The sequence below is a fragment of the Coregonus clupeaformis genome, chromosome 20 (genome assembly GCF_020615455.1).
Source record: "Coregonus clupeaformis isolate EN_2021a chromosome 20, ASM2061545v1, whole genome shotgun sequence".
In the NCBI taxonomy this organism is placed as follows: domain Eukaryota; kingdom Metazoa; phylum Chordata; class Actinopteri; order Salmoniformes; family Salmonidae; genus Coregonus; species Coregonus clupeaformis.
Window position 1 is genome coordinate 49,634,027 of NC_059211.1, and position 22,095 is coordinate 49,656,121.

General features: G+C 44.8%; 2 protein-coding genes across 2 annotated transcripts; one reads left to right on the forward strand and one right to left on the reverse strand.

Annotated features, from left to right (window-relative positions):
- Nucleotides 1-5,814: 5,814 nt before the first annotated feature.
- On the reverse strand, nt 5,815-15,799 carry LOC121532917 (serine/threonine-protein kinase NIM1-like). Its single transcript, XM_041838709.1, has 4 exons — nt 15,711-15,799; nt 10,505-10,812; nt 9,049-9,317; nt 5,815-8,698 (listed from the first exon to the last, which is right to left on the reverse strand). The coding sequence occupies exons 1-4, from the start codon at nt 15,797-15,799 to the stop codon at nt 7,943-7,945; spliced, it is 1,422 nt and encodes a 473-aa protein (XP_041694643.1). The 3' UTR covers nt 5,815-7,942.
- Nucleotides 15,800-17,940: 2,141 nt separating this feature from the next.
- Nucleotides 17,941-19,978, forward strand: LOC121532728 (DNA polymerase epsilon subunit 4). Its single transcript, XM_041838514.1, has 4 exons — nt 17,941-18,232; nt 19,072-19,156; nt 19,469-19,510; nt 19,701-19,978. Exons 1-4 carry the CDS (start codon nt 17,987-17,989, stop codon nt 19,715-19,717), a joined length of 390 nt encoding a protein of 129 aa, XP_041694448.1. The 5' UTR covers nt 17,941-17,986; the 3' UTR covers nt 19,718-19,978.
- Nucleotides 19,979-22,095: the final 2,117 nt, after the last annotated feature.

Here is a 22,095-nt window from a genome sequence, read left to right on the forward strand (position 1 = left end):
ATTTTCAACATGACTGAAATCGCCCCAAAAACGGGCGGGGCCATTTGAAGCACGACTTTAGCCTGATTTGACATTTAGTGGCAGTCAGATCAGATTAGAACACTGATAACTACTGTTGCCGTGATATAATTGATTAGAAAAAAAATCCCTTCCTTTTCCCGTTTGGCAGTGCGTCGCCCATATCGCCCTATTGAACACACCGCCCCTGGGTGCAGGCCACGGACAATGGTGAAAAACCGCTAACGGTAGCTGATAGCAAGTAGCTAGTTAGCTGGCTACTCCCGTCCGGTAGACCTAGAGGTAGATAGCCGGGGTATGAGCCTGGCTCTAGGCTAGCTCGAGGCTAACTGGTCCTTGCATCGGGGGCAGTGGTGATTAGCCAAACAGCAACATCCATTCGGTTGCGGCTAGCTAGTTGCGATCCGGTGATTAATGTCCAGTGATTAAATTATTCCCGCAGAAAAATCCAATGTTCTGGGTGAAATACCGCTAACTGTGGCTAATAGCAAGTAGCTAGTTAGCTGGCTAGCTAGTTTCAACTGGAGATTCTAGATAAAAGGTAAGTCAATAATAGAATCCGTTCCACATTGAGTGAGGCGGGTTGCAGGAAAGTATATTTGGTAGAAGGATGAAAAGTCTGATAGGGAAATATGTACGAAAAATACAAAAAAAACGGGGTATTTACAGGCTATTTACAGACACACGACAAAAACAGAACTGCACTACTACGCCATCTTGGACATAAAAATCATACAATGTGATTTTCTGGATTTTTGTTTTAGATTCCGTCTCTCACAGTTGAAGTGTACCTATGATAACCCCTACATGCTTTGTAAGTAGGAAAACTCCCCACTGTATGTGAAGAAAGTGATATGTCCGCAACCACATGGCTCTCCAGAGGATGGTGCGGTCAGCCCATCGCATCATGTGGGGCACACTGCTTGCCTTCCAGGACATCTACAGCAACCGGTGTCACAGGAAGGCCAAGAAGGTCCTCAAGGTCCTCAGCCACCTGAACCACGGCCTGTTCACCCAGCTACCATCTAGAAGACGGAGACAGTACAGGTGCATCAAAGCTGGGACCTAGAGACTGATAAACAGTTTCTATATCCAGGCCATCAGACTGTTAAACAGTCATCACTAGCCAGCCTCTGCCCAGTACCCTGCCCTGAACCTTAGTCATTGTTACTAGCCGGCTACCACCCGGCATGCTACCCCCGAAACTGAAGGATCTGGAGAAGGTCTGTATGGAGGAGTGGGCCAAAATCCCTGCTGCAGTGTGTGCAAACCTGGTCAAGACCTACAGGAAACGTATGATCTCTGTAATTGCAAACAAAGGTTTCTGTACCAAATATTAAGTTCTGCTTTTCTGATGTATCAAATACTTATGTCATGCAATAAAATGAAAATTAATTACTTAAAAATCATACAATGTGATTTTCTGGATTTTTGTTTTAGATTCCGTCTCTCACAGTTGAAGTGTACCTATGATAAAAATTACAGACCTCTACATGCTTTGTAAGTAGGAAAACCTGCAAAATCGGCAGTGTATCAAATACACTGCTCAAAAAAATAAAGGGAACACTAAAATAACACATCCTAGATCTGAATGAATGAAATAATCTTATTAAATACTTTTTTCTTTACATAGTTGAATGTGCTGACAACAAAATCACACAAAAATTATCAATGGAAATCAAATTTATCAACCCATGGAGGTCTGGATTTGGAGTCACACACAAAATTAAAGTGGAAAACCACACTACAGGCTGATCCAACTTTGATGTAATGTCCTTAAAACAAGTCAAAATGAGGCTCAGTAGTGTGTGTGGCCTCCACGTGCCTATATGACCTCCCTACAACGCCTGGGCATGCTCCTGATGAGGTGGCGGATGGTCTCCTGAGGGATCTCCTCCCAGACCTGGACTAAAGCATCCGCCAACTCCTGGACAGTCTGTGGTGCAACGTGGCGTTGGTGGATGGGAGTGAGACATGATGTCCCAGATGTGCTCAATTGGATTCAGGTCTGGGGAACGGGCGGGCCAGTCCATAGCATCAATGCCTTCCTCTTGCAGGAACTGCTGACACACTCCAGCCACATGAGGTCTAGCATTGTCTTGCATTAGGAGGAACCCAGGGCCAACCGCACCAGCATATGGTCTCACAAGGGGTCTGAGGATCTCATCTCGGTACCAAATGGCAGTCAGGCTACCTCTGGCGAGCACATGGTGTGCCACCCCACACCATGACTGACCCACCGCCAAACCGGTCATGCTGGAGGATGTTGCAGGCAGCAGAACATTCTCCACGGCGTCTCCAGACTCTGTCACGTCTGTCACATGTGCTCAGTGTGAACCTGCTTTCATCTGTGAAGAGCACAGGGCGCCAGTGGCGAATTTGCCAATCTTGGTGTTCTCTGGCAAATGCCAAACGTCCTGCACGGTGTTGGGCTGTAAGCACAACCCCCACCTGTGGACATCGGGCCCTCATACCACCCTCATGGAGTCTGTTTCTGACCGTTTGAGCAGACACATGCACATTTGTGGCCTGCTGGAGGTCATTTTGCAGGGCTCTGGCAGTGCTCCTCCTGCTCCTCCTTGCACAAAGGCGGAGGTAGCGGTCCTGCTGCTGGGTTGTTGCCCTCCTACGGCCTCCTCCGCGTCTCCTGATGTACTGGCCTGTCTCCTGGTAGCACCTCCATGCTCTGGACACTACGCTGACAGACACAGCAAACCTTCTTGCCACAGCTCGCATTGATGTGCCATCCTGGATGAGCTGCACTACCTGAGCCACTTGTGTGGGTTGAAGACTCCGTCTCATGCTACCACTAGAGTAAAAGCACCGCCAGCATTCAAAAGTGACCAAAACATCAGCCAGGAAGCATAGGAACTGAGAAGTGGTCTGTGGTCACCACCTGCAGAACCACTCCTTTATTGGGGGTGTCTTGCTAATTGTCTATAATTTCCACCTGTTGTCTATTCCATTTGCACAACAGCATGTGAAATGTATTGTCAATCAGTGTTGCTTCCTAAGTGGACATTTTGATTTCACAGAAGTGTGATTGACTTGGAGTTACATTGTGTTGTTTAAGTGTTCCCTTAATTTTTTTGAGCAGTGTACTTGTTCTCCCCACTGTGCTAGCGAGCTATTACACTTATTAATGCTGCTTTGAAACTATTACTCAATACAGCATCCTAGATATCTGACCGACTGCTTCCGGTATACACTGAGTGAACAAAACATTAGGAACACCTTCCTAATATTGAGTTGCACCCCCTTTTTACCCTCAGAACAGCCTCAATTTGTCGGGGCATGGACTATACAAGGTGTCGAAAGGGTTCCATATGGATGCTGGCCCATGTTGACTCCAATGCTTCCCACAGTTGTGTCAAGTTGGCTGGATGTCCTTTGGGTGGCGGTGGCGGACCATTCTTGATGCACACGGGAAACTGTTGAGCGTGAAAAATCCAGCAGCGTTAGAGTTCTTGACACACTCAAACCGGTGCACCTGGCACCTACTACCATACCCCATTGAAAGGCACTTAAATATTTTGTCTTGCCCATTGACCCTCTGAATGGCACACATACACAGTCCATGTCTCAATGCTTAAAAATCCTACTTTAACCTGTATCTTCACCTCATCTACACTGATTGAAGTGACATCAATAAGGGATCATAGCTTTCATCTGGTCAGTCTATGTCATGGAAAGAGCAGATGTTCCTAATGTTTTGTACATTCAGTGTAAACAACACACCCAACTTGCACTGATCAAGACATGATTTTTCAAAATACAGAACATGCTATAATCAATGTTCCAGAACTCTGACTTCTTTGTATTTGCCAAGACAAACAAAGACAAACTTGTTCTTGGCCTGTACCTCATGTTTCTTAACAGTCTCACCTGTGGAGAGAAGAATAAGTGATGAAATAGGTACAGTTGATAAAATCAAATCAAATAGTCCGGTAGCCATTTCATTAGATGTTCAGGAATCTTATGGCTTGGGGGTAGAAGCTGTTAAGAAGCCTTTTGGACCTAGACTTGGTGCTCCGGTACCGCTTGCCATGCGGTAGCAGAGAGAACAGGGTGGCTGGAGTCTTTGACCATTTTTTAGGGCCTTCCTCTGACACCGCCTGGTATAGAGGTCCTGGATGGCATGAAGCTTGGCCCCAGTGATGTCCTGGGCCGTATGCACTACCCTCTGTAGTGCCTTGCGGTCGGAGGCCGAGCAGTTGCCATACCAGGCGATGATGCAACCAGTCAGGATGCTCTCGATGGTGCAGCTGTATAACCTTTTGAGGATCTGAGGACCCATGCCTGGGTCTAGGGTTTCTGGGATAATGGTGCTGATGTGAGCCATGACCAGCTTTTCAAAGCACTTCATGGCTACAGACGTGAGTGCTACGGGTAGTCATTTAGGCAGGTTACCTTGGTGTTCTTGGGCACAGGGACTATGGTGGTCTGCTTGAAACATGTTGGTATTACAGACTCGGTCAGGGAGAGGTTGAAAATGTCAGTGAAGACACTTGCCAGTTGGTCAGCGCATGCTCGGAGTGCACGTCCTGGTAATCCGTCTGGCCCTGCGGCCTTGTGAATGTTGACCTGTTTAAAGGTCTTACTCATATCGGCTACAGAGAGCGTGATCACACAGTCGTCCGGAACAACTGGTGCTCTCATGCATGCTTCAGTGTTGCTTGTACGCATCTCTGTGTGTGGAGTAAAGGTCGTCTAGAGTTTTTTTTCCTCTGGTTGCACATGTAACATGCTGGTAGAAATTAGGTAAAACTGATTAAAATGTCCTGCATTAAAGTCCCTGGCCACTAGGAGCACCGTCTCTGGATGAGCATTTTCTTGTTTGCTTATGGCCTTATACAGCTCGTTGAGTGCGGTCTTAGTGCCAGCATCGGTTTGTGTTGGTAAATAGACAGCTACAAAAAATATAGATGAAAACGCCCTTGGTAAATAGTGTGGTCTACAGCTTACCTCAGGCGAGCAAATCCTTGAGACTTCCTTAATATTAGATTTCGTGCACCAGCTGTTATTGACAAATAGACACAGACCGCCACCCCTTGTCTTACCGGAGGCAGCTGTTCTATCTTGCCGATGCACGGAAAACCCAGCCAGCTGTATGTTATCCATGTCGTCGTTCAGCCACGACTCGGTGGAACATAAGCTATTACAGTTTTTAATGTCCCGTTGTTAGGATAGTCTTGATCGGAGCTCATCCAGTTTATTATCCAATGATTGCACGTTGGCTAATAGTACGGAAGGTAGAGGCGGGTTACCCACTCGCCGTCGGATTCTTACAAGGCACCTGACCTACGTCCCCGATATCTCTGTCTCTTCTTCATGCGATTGATGGGGATTTGGGCCTTGTCCGGTGTCTGAAGTAAATCCTTTGCGTCCGACTCGTTAAATAAATAATCTTCGTCCAGTACGAGGTGAGTAATCGCTGTTCTGATATCCAGAAGCTCTTTTTGGTCATAAGAGACGGCGGCAGAAATATTATGTATAAAATAAGTTACAAATAACACGAAAAAACACACACAATAGCACAATTGGTTAGGAGCCCGTGAAACGGCAGCCATCTCCTCCGGCGCCATTCAATCTGAAAGCTATTGCTGTAATGTCCAAAGGAAACAGGGATCAACATTTGAATTTGAGCAGATATTCACTGCTAGTGACTCAGTGCTCAGTTCATACAAGTTAGATTTGTTTATTTAAAAGGAGCATGGGGATATGAAGTACTGATTAAAGTATCTCTGTGTAAGCACGGAGAGAATTAGCTTTTTATTACATTCTTGCTCAAATTATCATCCACTCAACAAGTTTTTGCGGATACCGAACTGTCATTCCAATCAAAAATGGTGAGGTAAAGCTGAAATTAATTGAGTAATTGTGTAATTAAGTGTGTACAGTAGACACAAAGTTCCCCTTTCCTATTATCTCTGTCTATTAATTTTGACATATCTTCGGCACAGGTGCTTTCAACACTTCATTATGATATTCAGGGGAGGGAACTGTTGAACTATATAAATAATAATTTGTTATTCATTGAGGGACAATAAATTCAAGTAGCAACCACATTCACTCAGCTAAGACATACAGCTACCCAGAACCTTAGCATGTCAAACAGACCATTCCCAAAGATTACATGGGATAACGGAGGTGATTAGTTATTCCTTATCATTATAATGCTCCAGTCAGAAACATTATTTATTGGTCTTCTTTCATTTTGATGTATTAGCTTGCACTCTTGAAGACAAAAGGACATAGTCAAAGCAGTTTTTAGACCTATTGAGCATTATTAAGTCAAAGGGTTCAAGGCAAGTCAGGACTCCACTTTGGCACTAGCTTGGGGTAATTTGATAGTTTGTCTCTCCATCATTTTGTGTTCACATGCTTGCCTTAACAGGATAAAGGCAAGGCTGGGGTTTATCTGATTATTGCAAAATCTACTGCCCTGTCAGACTGCCAATTAATGGAGAGAAACATAACAGTTGCAGGTACAAACTGGTAGAACCTACACATAAGAATGAGAGAAAAGTAAAAGTGTTGACAGCTTTTATCACTGCTTAGATTACAGAGGTTAGTAATACTCTCATGGGAAATGAGGAAGATGGGAGGACAGTTAGAGAAACTGCTAATGTTTATACAAACTAACCGTCTTGATTTTTATGCGAGCGTAGGTTGGGTTATAATGGGTGACCTCATAAGAACTTGTAACACTTTAACACCTCAAGTACAAAACCTCTAAAAAGGCTTTGGAAGTTTTATATCTTTCATTGTCTTTGACTGATAATATACCAACATACTCTTTAGTATCTATTTTCTGAAAGATGCTGAGGTTCTGCGAGGTCCATGATGTAATAAATGAACAAATACGTGCCTCAAATACACAGATCATATTCAAATGCTACTCAGGGGATACTCACAATATAGCCTTGCTAGTCTTCCCTAAAGGCCTTTCCACTGTTAGAGCCTACTGCCTACTTTGGAGAGGATACACTTGTCATGTGACGCCCCCTGCAGGATGTCCCCTCAACCCCCAAGAGGTGCTGGATAACAAAATAAAAATAACTATGAATTTGGCTCGTGTATGTTTCTTTTAAAATGTATTTAAAAAGTATGGCATTTTTACTCATATCAGGCTCAGATTCAAACTATATGTTTCTCTTGAGCATGAATGTGCACCTCCAATTGCAAATATGTGAATGAAGTATATCAGTAAAGCATTTTTAAAATGCTTGTACATATTTAGTTTCATAAGCAATGTGTTACTGCAGTTTACTTACATCATATCAAAGTAAAGGCATTCATTTTCAGATCAACTCTGCACTTGTTCCAAGCCGTTGAATAGCCAAAATAAAGATCTGTGCATGTGCTCTGCTATGTACAAGAAATCTGTTTTACACATATTAAAATGTTGTGAATAGCAACCCCGGTTATATTTTGATGAAACACTGGACTGAGTAGGCTTGGAAGATGCTGAGAGTGTTATTAATCCTTTGCGCCACTCTGCCTCTCGCTGTAAGCCTATTGTACAGAACATAGGCCTATTGAGTGACGTAAGGGTCACGACAAGCTGAAGTCAATTACTGTAGCCTTGTTAGTCCATTAACTGCAATAGAAGTAATGGACTGTACAGTTCAAACCAGACCCTGTCATCTTAACCTTAACCATTGTTTATTTCCACACTGAAATGTAATGATTAATGTGAGCAGAAGATGGTGCTATTTATCTACCTATCCTCTGTACTGCAATGAATAAGCAACAGCAGATCCCTAAGAGTGGTGTGTGTCTGTGTCTTGTCCATGGAGCAGCACTGGTCCCTGAGATGTTGCTAACTGGTCCCTCAGATAGTTGTCTGAGAACTTTTAATCCAAAGAGGAGATCCATAACTTGCCAGACCCTGGTATCAAAATGGTTGTGAAACCATGGTCTATAGTATAACACAGACATTAGTAGGGTTGTGCTTGACCACAACAGCAGTGGGCGTCCATCTCTTGTTAGTGCCAAAGTCCTCAGGATAGAGGGCTGCATATCCCACCGCCTCCATGGACCTCCTCTTCTGGACGCGGTGGAGGAGGATACGGTAAGTCCCCGTCAGGGGGCTGCAATTGTCTGTACAGGTGTGGCTCTGCAGATGGACTGCCATGATGCCCAGGTCATAAAGGGCTGACTTCACCTCCTGCTCCTCCACACACAGGACCTGGGAGGTCTCCGCCAGGTAGAAGGGTGTCTGGGGCAGGGTGGCGTATGCCTGGGGGTACTCGATGCTCTTCAGCCACGTGCTGGTCATGATCTGGGAGATGGAGTCGCGGTTAGCGGGCACGGGTCTCAGCATGCCCTTTATGGCCTGCTGGCAGGGGTTGGGTACGTAGCCTGGGAAGGCGTAGGCTCCCTGTATGATGCAACGCTTCAGCTGCACCAGGTTGTCGGCGTGGAAAGGCATGGTAGCGGTGACCATGAAGTAGAGGAGGATGCCCAAGCCCCAGATGTCCACGTAACGACCCACGTAGCCTTTCTCTTTGAAGAGCTCTGGAGCGGCGTAGGGCGGGGAGCCACAGAACGTGGTGAGGACTTCGGTTGGACCAGTCACTGTGCTGAAGCCAAGGTCTCCCACCTTGATGCAATAGCTGGTGGTGTAGAAGACGTTCTCTGCTTTCATGTCTCGGTGGACAATGTTGTTGTCATGCTGGAATGATAAGAAAAAGGGGTGGGGTGAGTGTGTGTTGGTTGGTTGGATGTTGCTACAAAATTACGATGATTCAGAGGGGTTGGGTTAAATGCGGAAGACACATTTTGGTTGAATGCATTCAGTTGTGCAACTGACTAGGTAACCCCTTTCCCTTTGCCTCTCTAAATCAAGCAAGCAAGAGTAAAATAATTGGATACACGCTGGTAAATCCTGACCGTAGACATCAATGCATAATTTATGTGAAAGTTACCCACCCAATCCTCAAGTTAGGAAGCAGCCCTAATCATGGAGTGGAATTGACATCTGTGAGTGTCTACTGTTCAATGCTTTCAATGGGTATAGCTCACCATGTGTTTGATGGCTGAGATGATTTGGGCAAAGGTGAGCTTGGTCTCCAGCTCAGACAAACGGCCCCTGTTGGCGATACGTGAGTAGAGATCCCCTCCACTACCGTACTCCATCACCAGGTGCAGGCACTTGGTGGTCTCTATCACCTCATAGAGACGGACAATGTTAGGGTGGGACAGCTTCTCCATACAGCTGATCTCTGTGGCAAACAGGGACTGAGACTTCTTGTCCAGCCGAAGCTTATCCAGAATCTTGATGGCAACCCTCTCTGAGAGAGAGAGAGAGGCAGAAATAGAGAGATACGAAAAAAGAGAAACCAATACAGAATGAGAGGAGAGCAGAGCAGTAAGGATGATCAGACATGGCAACTGGTGTAATTTCATTTGAAGCTTCACCAGGTCTTATATTAGGTCTAGTGAAAAATGTGACTGAGAGGAGAATGTGAAGGTAAATGAAGACCACCCCCCCCCATCCCCCCCTTTCTCTTCACCCTCCATCTCCCCATCGCTCCTGTGGTATTTCTCTGTAGGCATCTCTAGCTGTATGTTACAGAAATTAAAGAGAGATGTATAAAACAGGACATGAATTCACGACAGGGGGTGAGGGGGGATCTGAAGCGATCAGGAGGTGCTTAGTTCAGGCGACCACCCCTTGTCTTCTGGCATCTGTATTCATCCTGTTATAATACCCCCCCTGTATACAGAATCTATATCGCAGTCAGGGGAGGCAGGATCAAAATAGGGTTTAGGTGGTGGGTGTGGCGGGGGCGTGGCCATGGGCGTGGCCAATGGTGCGGTCGCCAACCAAACATTTTAGAGGCCCTCCAACGTTTTGCTGTTTTAAAGCTAATTTCCTGCAATTCTACAAGTTTTGCCATGGCTTATGCTATCTGAGTGACTCAAACATTATAACAAAATCAAGGGGGGCCATGCCATGAAAACAATACTCCTGAATACATAATGTTTAGAATTTCTGATTCTCCCTGACTGTCTAGCTTTTATTTATGGGGATTGTTAGTTCTCAAAGATGATCTTATAAAAAAATATATAGGTCCATTATCTTTTCTACATACTTTAAATCTGGTTTAAGTCATTTAAGTTTACACTGAAAATGTTTTTCCATCCTAATGAAAACTGTTTGGACATACAATAGGCGGTCCGAAAAAACACTTAGGCGGCCCGCCCAAGTCTTTTCTATGCAGAAAAATCACTGACAGGGTCAGCTCAGAGGGAACCGGTCAGTTGGAATGTGTTAGTGAGCTATATCTTTATACTGCCAGGCCCCAACCATTGAGTAGGAACTGTAATGTCCATTTTGTTACATTTTCCAAAGTGGTATCAGTTGTAGACTAAGGGGAGAAGATGAGGGACAATAAACTGCTCAATGAATGAACCAAATAACTATTTAACTAACTATTGAAAGGATGACGAACTAATAAACGGTAGCCCTCCTTACCTTTAGTCAGGGCATGAATCCCCAATCTAACATTGGAGAAGTTGCCGCACCCTATTTCCCCCCTGAGTTCGTAGAAGGAGATCCTTCGGCCCAGTATAAGGTCGTTGACCACCCTCTGGTCATGGTTCATATCATAAAGCATCCTCTCAAACGGTGTCTGCCTCATCCTCTGTTCTGGGGTAAGTTCTAGTATAATGCGGGCTGGAAGGACTTTGGGTGATTTGTCCACTGCTGTTTCACTCGTCTCACTTGTCTTGGCTTTCTTATCCTCCTTGTCCTTGCATTTCGGGCTAGTCTGGATTTGAGTCCTAAAGGCGCAAAGGGGAAAACATTATTAGAATTAGAGGTGAGATTTTTATTTGGATGAGATTCACTGTGTTCAATAGCAGGGACTAGGGCAATATAAGTATATTGTTAATCAATTTCAACCTGGTTGCCATTTTCTATGGAATCTCCAGTTAACTGTACTATTCACATACACTGAACAAAAATACAACATGTAAAGTGTTGGTCCCATGTTTCATGAGCTGAAATAAAGGATCCCAGAAATGTTCCATTCGCACAAGAAGCTTATTTCTCTCAAATTTTGTGCACACATTTTTATTTACATCCCTGTTAGTGAGCATTTCTCCTTTGCCAAGATAATCCTTCCACTTGACAGGTGTGGCATATCAAGAAGCTGATTACACAGCATGATCATTACACAAGTGCACCTTGTGCTGGGGACAATAAAAGGACACTCTAAAATATGCAGTTTTGTCACACAACACAATGCCACAGATGTCTCAAGTTTTGAAGGAGCGTGCAATTGGCATGCTGACTGCAAGAATGTCCACCAGAGCTGTTGCCAGAGAATTGAGTGTTAATTTATTTACCATAATCCGCCTCCAACGTTGTTTTAGAGAATTTGGCAATACATCCAACAAGCCTCACAACTGCAGACCACATGTATGGCGTCGTGTGGGCGAGCGGTTTGCTGACGTCAACGTTGTGAACAGAGTGCCCCATGGTGGCGGTGGGGTTATGGTATGGGCAGGCATAAGCTACGGACAATTAACACAATTGCATTTTATTTATGGCAATTTGAATGCACAGAGATACCATGACGAGATCCTGAGGCTCATAATCATGCCCTTCATCTGCCATTCCTCATGTTTCAGCATGATAATGCACGGCCCCATGTCACAAGGATCTGTACACAATTCCTGGAAGCTGAAAATGTCTCAGTTCTTCCATGGCCTGCATTCTCACCAGACGTCACCCATTGATTATGTTTGGGATGCTCTGGATCGACATGTACGACAGCGAGTTCAATATCCAGCAACTTCGCACAGCCATTGAAGAGGAGTGGGACAACATTCCACAGGCCGCAATCAAATGCCTGATCAACTGTATGCGAAGGAGATGCGTTGCATGAGGCAAATGGTGGTCATACCAGATAGTGACTGGTTTTCTGATCCACGCCCCTACCTTTTTTAAAAAGATATCTGTGACCAACAGATGCATATCTATATTCCCAGTCATGTGAAATACATAGATTATGGCCTAATAAGTGTAGATGAAGGGGAGGAGACAGGTTAAAGAAGGATTTTTAAGCCTTGAGACAGTTGAGACATTGATTGTGTATGTGTGCCATTTAGATGGTGAATGGGCAACACAGAATATTTAAGTATCTTTGAACGGGGTATGGTAGTAGGTGTCAGGCGCGCCGGTTTGTGTCAAGAACTGCAATGCTGCTGGGTTTTTCACGCTCAACAGTTTCCCATGAGTATCAAGAATGGTCCATCACCCAAAGGACATCCAGCCAACTTGACACAACTGTGGAAAGCATTGGAGTCAACATGGGCCAGCATCCCTGTGGAACGCTTTCAACATCTTGTAGAGTCCATGCCCCGACGAATTGAGGCTGTTCTGAGGACAAAAATGGGGGGATTCAACTCAATATTAGGAAAGTGTTCTTAATGTTTTGTACACAGTGTATATTAGGCTGGCAGCACCTCTGCTATCATGTGCAGGATTAGCTAATGAGGCCCTGGTCCAATGAGGTCAGAGGAGAGCATCTATTTTCTGGCCTATCCCTCAATTAGGAAGCCTTGGGTAGGCCATTATAGTGTTCTATCTTTTACAATATAATTCAAACACTGCTTTGCAAAAATGAGGCATAAACTGAATAAAAAGAAATGAATAGCCTATGTTTGAGCATTTAAGTTTTTCATGGTAATTTGATATCCATGCCATCCCAGTACATTGGTCTGGTAAGAGCATGAATACGGAAATTAAATGATAAAATATGATGGAAGTGCATCCCATTGTTCGGTAATGTATGGGAAAGAAATGTATGCACTCACTAACTGTAAGTCGCTCTGGATAAGAGCGTCTGCTAAATGACTAAAATCTAATGTATAAACCAATGTAGATGTCACGATCGTTGGTTAGAGATGACCAAGGCGCAGCGTTGAAAGTGAACATATCCTTTATTTATACAGATCACACGATGAAAACAATAAACGATAACGTGACGTCTACGGTTTAACACGAACCGAAATGAACAAAAACCCACAACACTAAGGTGAACACTGACAGTTTAAATATGGCTCCCAATCAGAGATAACGAGCCGACAGCTGACACTCGTTACCACTGATTGGGAGTCACACGACCAAACAATGAAACACAACCAAATACAACACAACCAAATGAACACACCCTGGCTCAAAATACACAGTCCCGGAGCCAGAGCGTGACAGTACCCCCCCCTAAAGGCGCGGACTCCGACCGCGCCTACACCCCAAATAGGGAAGGGCTGGGTGGGTTTGCTCTCGGAGGCGGCTCCGGCTCCGGGCTTGAACACCACCCTACTACAATCCCCCCGTAGTGCCCCCAGTCCGATCTGACCCAGTTAGCTGGATCAGGACTGCCGACGCGCACCCCCTGGCTTGGCGCGTGAGGCAGGAATGGACCGGACCTGGCAGACGATACGCACCCTTTGCATGGTGCGTGGAGCCGGAACAGGCCTCACCAGGCTGAAGACTCGCATCCCTGGCTTGGTGCGAGTAGCAGGAATGGGCTGAATCCGGCTGACGACTCGCACCCTTGGCTTGGTGCGAGTAGCAGGAATGGGCTGAATCCGGCTGACGACTCGCACCCTTGGCTTGGTGCGAGTAGCAGGAATGGGCTGAATCCGCTGACGACTCGCACCCTTGGCTTGTTGCGAGTAGCAGGAATGGGCTGAATCCGGCTGACGACTCGCACCCTTGACTTGGTACGAGTGGCAGGAATGGGCCGGACTGGGCTGGCGACGTGCACCACAGACCTGGTGCGGAGAGCAGGAACGGGCAGAGCCGGGCTGACGAGACGCACCACAGGCTTGATGCGGAGAGCAGGCACGGGCCGTGCCGGACTGACGACGCACACCACTGGCTTGGTGCGGGAAGCTTGGATGGGCCGGACTGTACTGGGGACACACACCACTGGTCCTACACCGGGATCTGGAACGGGCCGGACCGGACTGGCAACACACGCCAGTACCTCTCGCCGTGCCTCTACTTCCTCCATCCCCTCTTCGACCAGTGGCCCCCGTAACCCGGCGGCCTTCTCCGGCAACCCACTGGACCGCTCTATCGCGGCCTCCTGCTGGTCCGACGTCGTGAGCCCCCCCCTAAAAATTTTCGGGGCGTCTCTCCTACCCGTGGACCAGGTCTCCATGTCCCTCGCCAGCCTCTCGCCCTTCTGCCATAATGTCAAGCCCTTCTCTTCCTCACTCGGCTTGACCCAGTCCAGGAGGCGAAGGAGATCTGTGAGGGATCTCCCTGGCGATGGCTCCTGGACACGCTGCTTGGTCCCATCTTGGTGGGTTTTTCTGTCACGATCGTTGGTTAGAGATGACCAAGGCGCAGCGTTGAAAGTGAACATATCCTTTATTTATACAGATCACACGATGATAACGTGACGTCTACGGTTTAACACGAACCGAAATGAACAAAAACCCACAACACTAAGGTGAACACTGACAGTTTAAATATGGCTCCCAATCAGAGATAACGAGCCGACAGCTGACACTCGTTACCACTGATTGGGAGTCACACGACCAAACAATGAAACACAACCAAATACAACACAACCAAATGAACACACCCTGGCTCAAAATACACAGTCCCGGAGCCAGAGCGTGACAGTAGACTTCAGGCAATAGACTGAATACTTGTATGTCAATAAGTACATCAGGTTTCAGAGCACAGAATCATTTTTAAAAGTGAGAAGTGTATTCACTTATACATTTATCTTGAGGTCATCTCTATTTATTTGTAATCCTTGCAGTTCTGTGCTCTCAATCTGGTTTGTATTTAATGGATGCTGACAGATCAAAGACGTTGCTCCGTTGGAAATACTCCCAATACAGGTCAGGATTAGAAACCTGCTTTTAGACAGAGCTCAGTTTAGGAAGTTAGTTCTGGTCACGGTGTTCTATAAAATACAACTGAAAATGCAATAGATTACATTCAGTATAGGGGGTTGTGGACTCTCTTGCTATGAGACAATGAGCTCTCTGGTTTAATTGTTATACAACACAATAATCGGTTGTAGCAGGATCAGTGATCCTGAACTTTAAGGTGATAATACTTATTTTCAGATGCAATGCAATTCCTTAGAGGTTCTCTGTAACCTGTAATGCTTGTAAACAGACACATATCAAATGCATCCCATCATTTTTTCCCTAGCTGTCTGTTTTGTGCTTGCAGTTACCTTACATACAGTATCTTGATTCAGAAATTAATGTATTACAGGAGTTCCAAAGTAAAAAGCAATGAGGTGGACACAGACTTCCAAGCTAAAACCACCATTTGTGATCATTTGTTTGAAAAAACAATGTTCCATATATTCTACTATTGCCGTAAAGAAAATACACAATTTCACAATGCCTTATATAAATTGCAACACATTTTTTTTTACTGAATACAATAAATGTCCCATTGATCTGATAGAAAATGTTATGTATTTTATCTGAGTTTGTTGGGACCAAATTAAAGGTCTGACTAAGCAGACTACATGTGACTATACATGAGAGGCAATAAGACTATATCAGTCAACCAAGATTGGAGTAATGAACACATTTGCATCTAAAATGAACAAAATAGCAAAAAAGTAAACAATCATTGTATATGCTATTTTGCACATAACTACTCACAAAATAATACTTTGAAATATAACCTGGTAGTTGCCGATCCTTCATCTCTTTCCTTCAAGCCCAGCAGTAGAGACTGATAGATTGATTGTGTGTGAATGGAGTGGCTCACCATTACTAAACCTCAGGGCATCACCCTACCAATCCTATTAGCACCATGTATTAATACCCATTATAAACTGGGTGGTTCGAGCCCTAAATGCTGATTGGCTGACAGCCGTGGTACGTCCCGTATACCACGGGTATGAAAAAACTTATATTTTTACTGGTCTAATTACGCTGGTAACCAGTTTATAATAGCAATAAGGCACCTCGGGGGGTTGTGGTATATGGCCAATATACCACGGCTAAGGACTGTATACAGGCACTCCGCGGTGCCTCGTACATAAAAACAGACCTTAGCCGAGGTACACTACATTACCAAAGGTATGTGGACACCTGCTCGTCGAACATCTCATTCCAAAAACATGGGCATTAATATGGAGTTGGTCCCCACTTTGCTGCTATAACAGCCTCGACTCTTCTGGGAAGGCTTTCCACTAGATGTTGGAACATTGCTACGGGGACTTGCTTCCATTCAGCCACAAGAGCATTAGTGAGGTCGGGCACTGATGTTGGGCGATTAGGCCTGGCTCACAGTCGGCATTCCAATTCATCCCAAGGTGTTCGATGGGGTTGAGGTCAGGGCTCTGTGCAGGCCAGTCAAGTTCTTCCACACCGATCTCGACAAACCATTTCTGTATGGACCTCGCTTTGTGCATGGAGGCATTGTCATGCTGAAACAGGAAAGGGCCTTGCCCAAACTGTTGCCACAAAGTTGGAAGCACAGAATCGTCTAGAATGTCATTGTATGCTGTAGAATTAAGATTTCCCTTCACTGGAACTAAAGGGCCTAGCCCGATCCATGAAAAACTGCCCCAGACCATTATTCCTCCTCCAGAAAACTTTACAGTTGGCACTATGCATTGGGGCAGGTAGCGTTCTCCTGGCATTCGCCGCCAAATCCAGATTTGTCCATCGGACTGCCAGATGGTGAAGCGTGATTAATCACTACAGAGAACGCGTTTCCACTGCTCCAGAGTCCAATGGCGGCAAGCTTTACACCACTCCAGCTGACACTTGGCATTGCGCATGGTGATCTTAGGCTTGTGTGCGGCTGCTCGGCCATGGAAACCTATTTCATGAAGCTCCGACAAACAGTTATTGTGCTGACGTTGCTTCCAGAGGCAGTTTGGAACTTGGTAGTGAGTGTTGCAACCGAGGACAGACGATTTTTACGCGTTACGCACTTCAGCGGTCCTGTTCTGTGAGCTTGTGTTGCCTACCACTTCACGGCTGAGCCTTTGTTGCTCCTAGATGTTTCCACTTCATAATAACAGCACTTACGGTTGTTTCGGGCAGCTCTAGCAGGGCAGAAATTTGACAAACTGACTTTTTGGAAAGGTGGCATCCTATGACGGTGCCACGTTGAAAGTCACTGAGCTCTTCAGTAAGGCCATTCTATTGCCAATGTTTGTCTATGGATATTGCATGGCTGTGTGCTCGATTTTATACACCTGACAGGTGTGGCTGAAATAGCCAAATCCACTAATTTGAAGGGGTGTTCACATACTTTTGCATTTATAGTGTATATTGGACATATACCATACTCCCTCGGGCCTTATTGCTTACTTAGAGACCTACATAGACAAAGCAGCACTAACAGCTATTTCACATAAATCTAATCTAGGCCTATTATCACATAAACATTTAGCATTATTGAAAGGGGGGCCTATCAAATTCAATATGTATCACAGATCTATCTACAAACAATGAATAATTGAACACATTTCTAATGTATTGGATGAACAGCAATAGAGAGATGAAGATGTCAATTTTATGTAACAAATATGATGAAGTTGTTCATTAGGGTCATGATCTGTCAAATCTTCTTTTTAGCAGCCTGGCCATTCTGTAGTCAATGTTTCAAATAAAATCAAATACACGTGTTTAGCAGATGTTATTGCGGGTGTAGCGTAATTCTTGTGATTCTAGCTCTGACAGTGCAGTAATATCTAACACGTAATATCTAACAATTTCACAACGTTTAAGAGCACTAAGGAGTTGTGAACATTCACCCAGGGCTTAAACCAAAGATTTGTTTGGCTTTGGTTCAAGCCAATCCTCACCTCATGAAGTCGGCCATTCCACCAATCACACACAATGAATAGTTGGCGGGAGTGGAAGGGGAGGAACATTCGAATGTGTTATTCACAAATCAGAACTAGCTACGTATTTTGACAACTCGTTTGTGTACAAGATAATGGCGTCAACTGTTGCAGTGCCTGTCGCCCCTACGGAGTCGGACTCAGAGCGGTGTGAAGGCGAGGAAGAGTTACGGGGGAACGAGGCTGAAGAAGAGATAAACCAACAAACTGGGCCCATTGCAGCACCCTCCCAGAACCGTCTAGTGAAGTTACCGCTATCCCGAATCAAGGCAATGATGAAAGCTGACCCAGACGTGTCCCTCGCCAGTCAAGAGTCTGTGTTTATCATTGCTAAAGCCACAGTAAGTTAAAACTATTACATGAAGTAGTTACCCCTAGCAGCATTTCTTACGTTTTAGTCATTTAGCAGACGCGCTTATCCGGAACAATTAGGTTTAAGTGCCTTGCTCAAAGGCACATTGACTGATTTTTCACCTAGTCGGCTTTGGGATTTGAATCAGCAACGCTCTAAACGGCTAGGCTATAGAGCCCAACAGTGGAAGTGTCATTAAAACCTAGCGGTCAAACAGGGAAATGGTTCCAATCGTTTTTCTACCGTTCATTTTTCCCATAGGGGATTTTGGAAACGCTTAAAATAAGTAGGTTGCTGCAACGATTCCAGTTTGTTGGTTGTTCTCTTCAGCCTCGTTCCCCCGTAACTCTTCCTCACCTTCACACCACTCTGGGTCCGACTCTGTGGGGGCAACAGGCACTGCAACAGTTGATGCCGGTTATCAAAATGTCATGCCAGGTTAAGCCTACAGAAAACACAGCCCTTATTGCAAGTGTTTCTAAATTCCCCAATGTGGAAAAACTATAGGAACCATTTCCCTGTTTGACTGCTAGGTTTCATAGGTATTATGACTCATACTGTGGCACTCTATTCCAGATACAGAGTAAAGTCGTGGAGGGGAGGATTGTAGGAAGGACCTATTTTATGTTCCTTGCAGTTCACTGGTCAACTGTTGAGCTACTTGGTGTCCAGGCTTTTGTTCCAACCCAGCACCAACACATCATTGCTGTAAAGGCAATATCTAACTTAGCTACCTAGGATGACAATCACTTTACTGTAGTCACAATGTACTTATGTTATCTGTTACAGCGACGTTACTGACTGTATACTAAACTTCATGTGTTCCAGGAACTCTTTGTTGAGATGATTGCCAAAGATGCCCTGGTGTACGCCCAGCAAGGAAAGAGGAAAACTTTGCAGAGGAAAGATTTAGGTTAGTAATGTCAAGCAGACATTATCATATAGTACACCAAACATTAATCATACCATGTGACCATAACACTAAGCAATAATCATCAACCCCTGGTTTTGGAGAGCCACATGGTATGCCAGGCTTTAGTTCCATCCCAGTACTAAACACGTGTTAGGCCTAACTGATTCAACTGATCAAGGTCTTAGTGCGGAGGTAGAACAAAAGCCTGTACACCACGTAGCTCTACAGGACCAGGATCGGTGGTCATTTAGGCTAGCCTTTGACTTTAGTTCTTCCAACTATTGTGTTTTTGTTGTTTCCACTGTCTAACAGACAATGCAATAGAGGCCGTAGATGAGTTTGCCTTTCTGGAAGGTAAGTTCTCTTCCAAGCATCCATCTTCGCTAAACCTCTAGCATATTTTATTCTTCGTCAGATTGATAATCGTTTTTTATTTTATTGAATGATCCCGCTGTGATGTATTATTCTGAGTCATTGGCTATAGTGAATCAGGTTTGTGTAATAGGTTTGACAAGATTGTCTTTGTCTATGTTCTCTTTCAAAGGCACTCTAGACGCCTAGACACTCAGGAGACAGCAGGCAGTTCAAGGATCAGAGGCATTTGGAAAACAGACTGACCTGTCTTACTTTTGAAGTGATATCACTGAGTTGGAAATGAAACATTTGAGAAGGTTTTGGTGCTGGTCACAAGGAATTCCCTTTCTGAACATGTATAAACTGTGAAGACATCCGTGATGATCCTCCCTCAGTTGGTCTGGTCTGCAATTTTTTATTTGTAAATAATGTGAGATTATATTGAAATAAATCGGTGTATAAACCTAATTTGTAGTTTTAATTTTTTTAAATAGCTTTATTAGGATTTATTTTTATTTGTTATATGCATCAGAAATAAATCCATCCTCATTAGTATACCATAGTGTCCAGCTGTTTAGGCAACAACTACTCATTTTCCATTGTGAGGAAAATATAGACTTTACATTTTAATAAAAAGGACATTAGAATCTATCCACCCAAAGTAATGTAAAACCTCTAGTAGACAATGCTTTACAGGGGGTATAGCAAATTACCAGATCAATCTTTTGCGGACTAAGGGTAAAGACGTTGGGCATATTCTTTCCAAATGTCTATTTCTCTGTCTGGAGGCGCGTAGCTTAGAGACTATATTTAGATATACCATTATATCCAGTTTGTTTTGCTGTTTCTATAAAACATCAGCCCAGAGAAAGGGACTTGAGCTGCAGGTCCATAATCAAAAAAGCATAATATGAGCTTATCTTTAATATTAGAATGGCTCACGCCAGGACAGACACACATGCTGGGCAAAGTGGCTGTGCAGGTGGTCTGCTGCTATGGCAAATTAAATTTATCTGGAGGAAATCAAGGCTGGACTAAAAATTGTATGTGCTCCTTGTGCATTCCTGAAGAGATTCAGCTTTAGTGTATCAACAGAAGAATGGGTTGAGTGCATTTTTAACCCACCCCTCCCCACATCATACTGCTGCAGAACAATATATATACAGTGGGGAGAACAAGTATTTGATACACTGCAGATTTTGCAGGTTTTCCTACTTACAAAGCATGTAGAGGTCTGTAATTTTTATCATATGTACACTTCAACTGTGAGAGACGGAATCTAAAACAAGAATCCAGAAAATCACATTGTATGATTTTTAAGTAATTAATTTGCATTTTATTGCATGACATAAGTATTTGATCACCTACCAACCAGTAAGAATTCCGGCTCTCACAGTTTTTATTTAAGAAGCCCTCCTGTTCTCCACTCATTACCTGTATTAACTGCACCTGTTTGAACTTGTTACCTGTATAAAAGACACCTGTCCACACACTCAATCAAACAGACTCCAACCTCTCCACAATGGCCAAGACCAGAGAGCTGTGTAAGGACATCAGGGATAAAATTGTAGACCTGCACAAGGCTGGAATGGGCTACAGGACAATAGGCAAGCAGCTTGGTGAGAAGGCAACAACTGTTGGCGCAATTATTAGAAAATGGAAGAAGTTCAAGATGACGGTCAATCACCCTCGGTCTGGGGGCTCCATGCAAGATCTCACCTCGTGGGGCATCAATGATCATGAGGAAGGTGAGGGATCAGCCCAGAACTACACGGCAGGACCTGGTCAATGACCTGAAGAGAGCTGGGACCACAGTCTCAAAGAAAACCATTAGTAACACACTACGCCGTCATGGATTAAAATCCTGCAGCGCACGCAAGGTCCCCCTGCTCAAGCCAGCGCATGTCCAGGCCCATCTGAAGTTTGCCAATGACCATCTGGATGATCCAGAGGAGGAATGGGAGAAGGTAATGTGGTCTGATGAGACAAAAATAGAGCTTTTTGGTCTAAACTCCACTCGCCGTGTTTGGAGGAAGAAGAAGGATGAGTACAACCCCAAGAACACCATCCCAACCGTGAAGCATGGAGGTGGAAACATCATTCTTTGGGGATGCTTTTCTGCAAAGGGGACAGGGACGACTGCACCGTATTGAGGGGAGGATGGATGGGGCCATGTATCGCGAGATCTTGGCCAACAACCTCCTTCCCTCAGTAAGAGCATTGAAGATGGGTCGTGGCTGGGTCTTCCAGCATGACAACGACTCGAAACACACAGCCAGGGCAACTAAGGAGTGGCTCCGTAAGAAGCATCTCAAGGTCCTGGAGTGGCCTAGCCAGTCTCCAGACCTGAACCCAATAGAAAATCTTTGGTGGGAGCTGAAAGTCCGTATTGCCCAGCGACAGCCCCGAAACCTGAAGGATCTGGAGAAGGTCTGTATGGAGGAGTGGGCCAAAATCCCTGCTGCAGTGTGTGCAAACCTGGTCAAGACCTACAGGAAACGTATGATCACTGTAATTGCAAACAAAGGTTTCTGTACCAAATATTAAGTTCTGCTTTTCTGATGTATCAAATACTTATGTCATGC

What these genes read in the sequence shown, in the direction of transcription:
- LOC121532728 (XM_041838514.1), top strand. Translation starts at nt 17,987, where the DNA reads ATGGCGTCAACTGTTGCAGTGCCTGTCGCCCCTACGGAGTCGGACTCA. An exon ending in TTATCATTGCTAAAGCCACA is followed by an intron (nt 18,233 to 19,071) that starts GTAAGTTAAAAC and finishes CATGTGTTCCAG; the next exon opens with GAACTCTTTGTTGAGATGAT. An exon ending in TTTGCAGAGGAAAGATTTAG is followed by an intron (nt 19,157 to 19,468) that starts GTTAGTAATGTC and finishes ACTGTCTAACAG; the next exon opens with ACAATGCAATAGAGGCCGTA.
- LOC121532917 (XM_041838709.1), bottom strand. Translation starts at nt 15,799, where the DNA reads ATGGTGAGCCACTCCATTCACACACAATCAATCTATCAGTCTCTACTG. An exon ending in GAAGGATCGGCAACTACCAG is followed by an intron (nt 10,813 to 15,710) that starts GTTATATTTCAA and finishes TTGCGCCTTTAG; the next exon opens with GACTCAAATCCAGACTAGCC. An exon ending in TCTCAGCCATCAAACACATG is followed by an intron (nt 8,699 to 9,048) that starts GTGAGCTATACC and finishes TTATCATTCCAG; the next exon opens with CATGACAACAACATTGTCCA.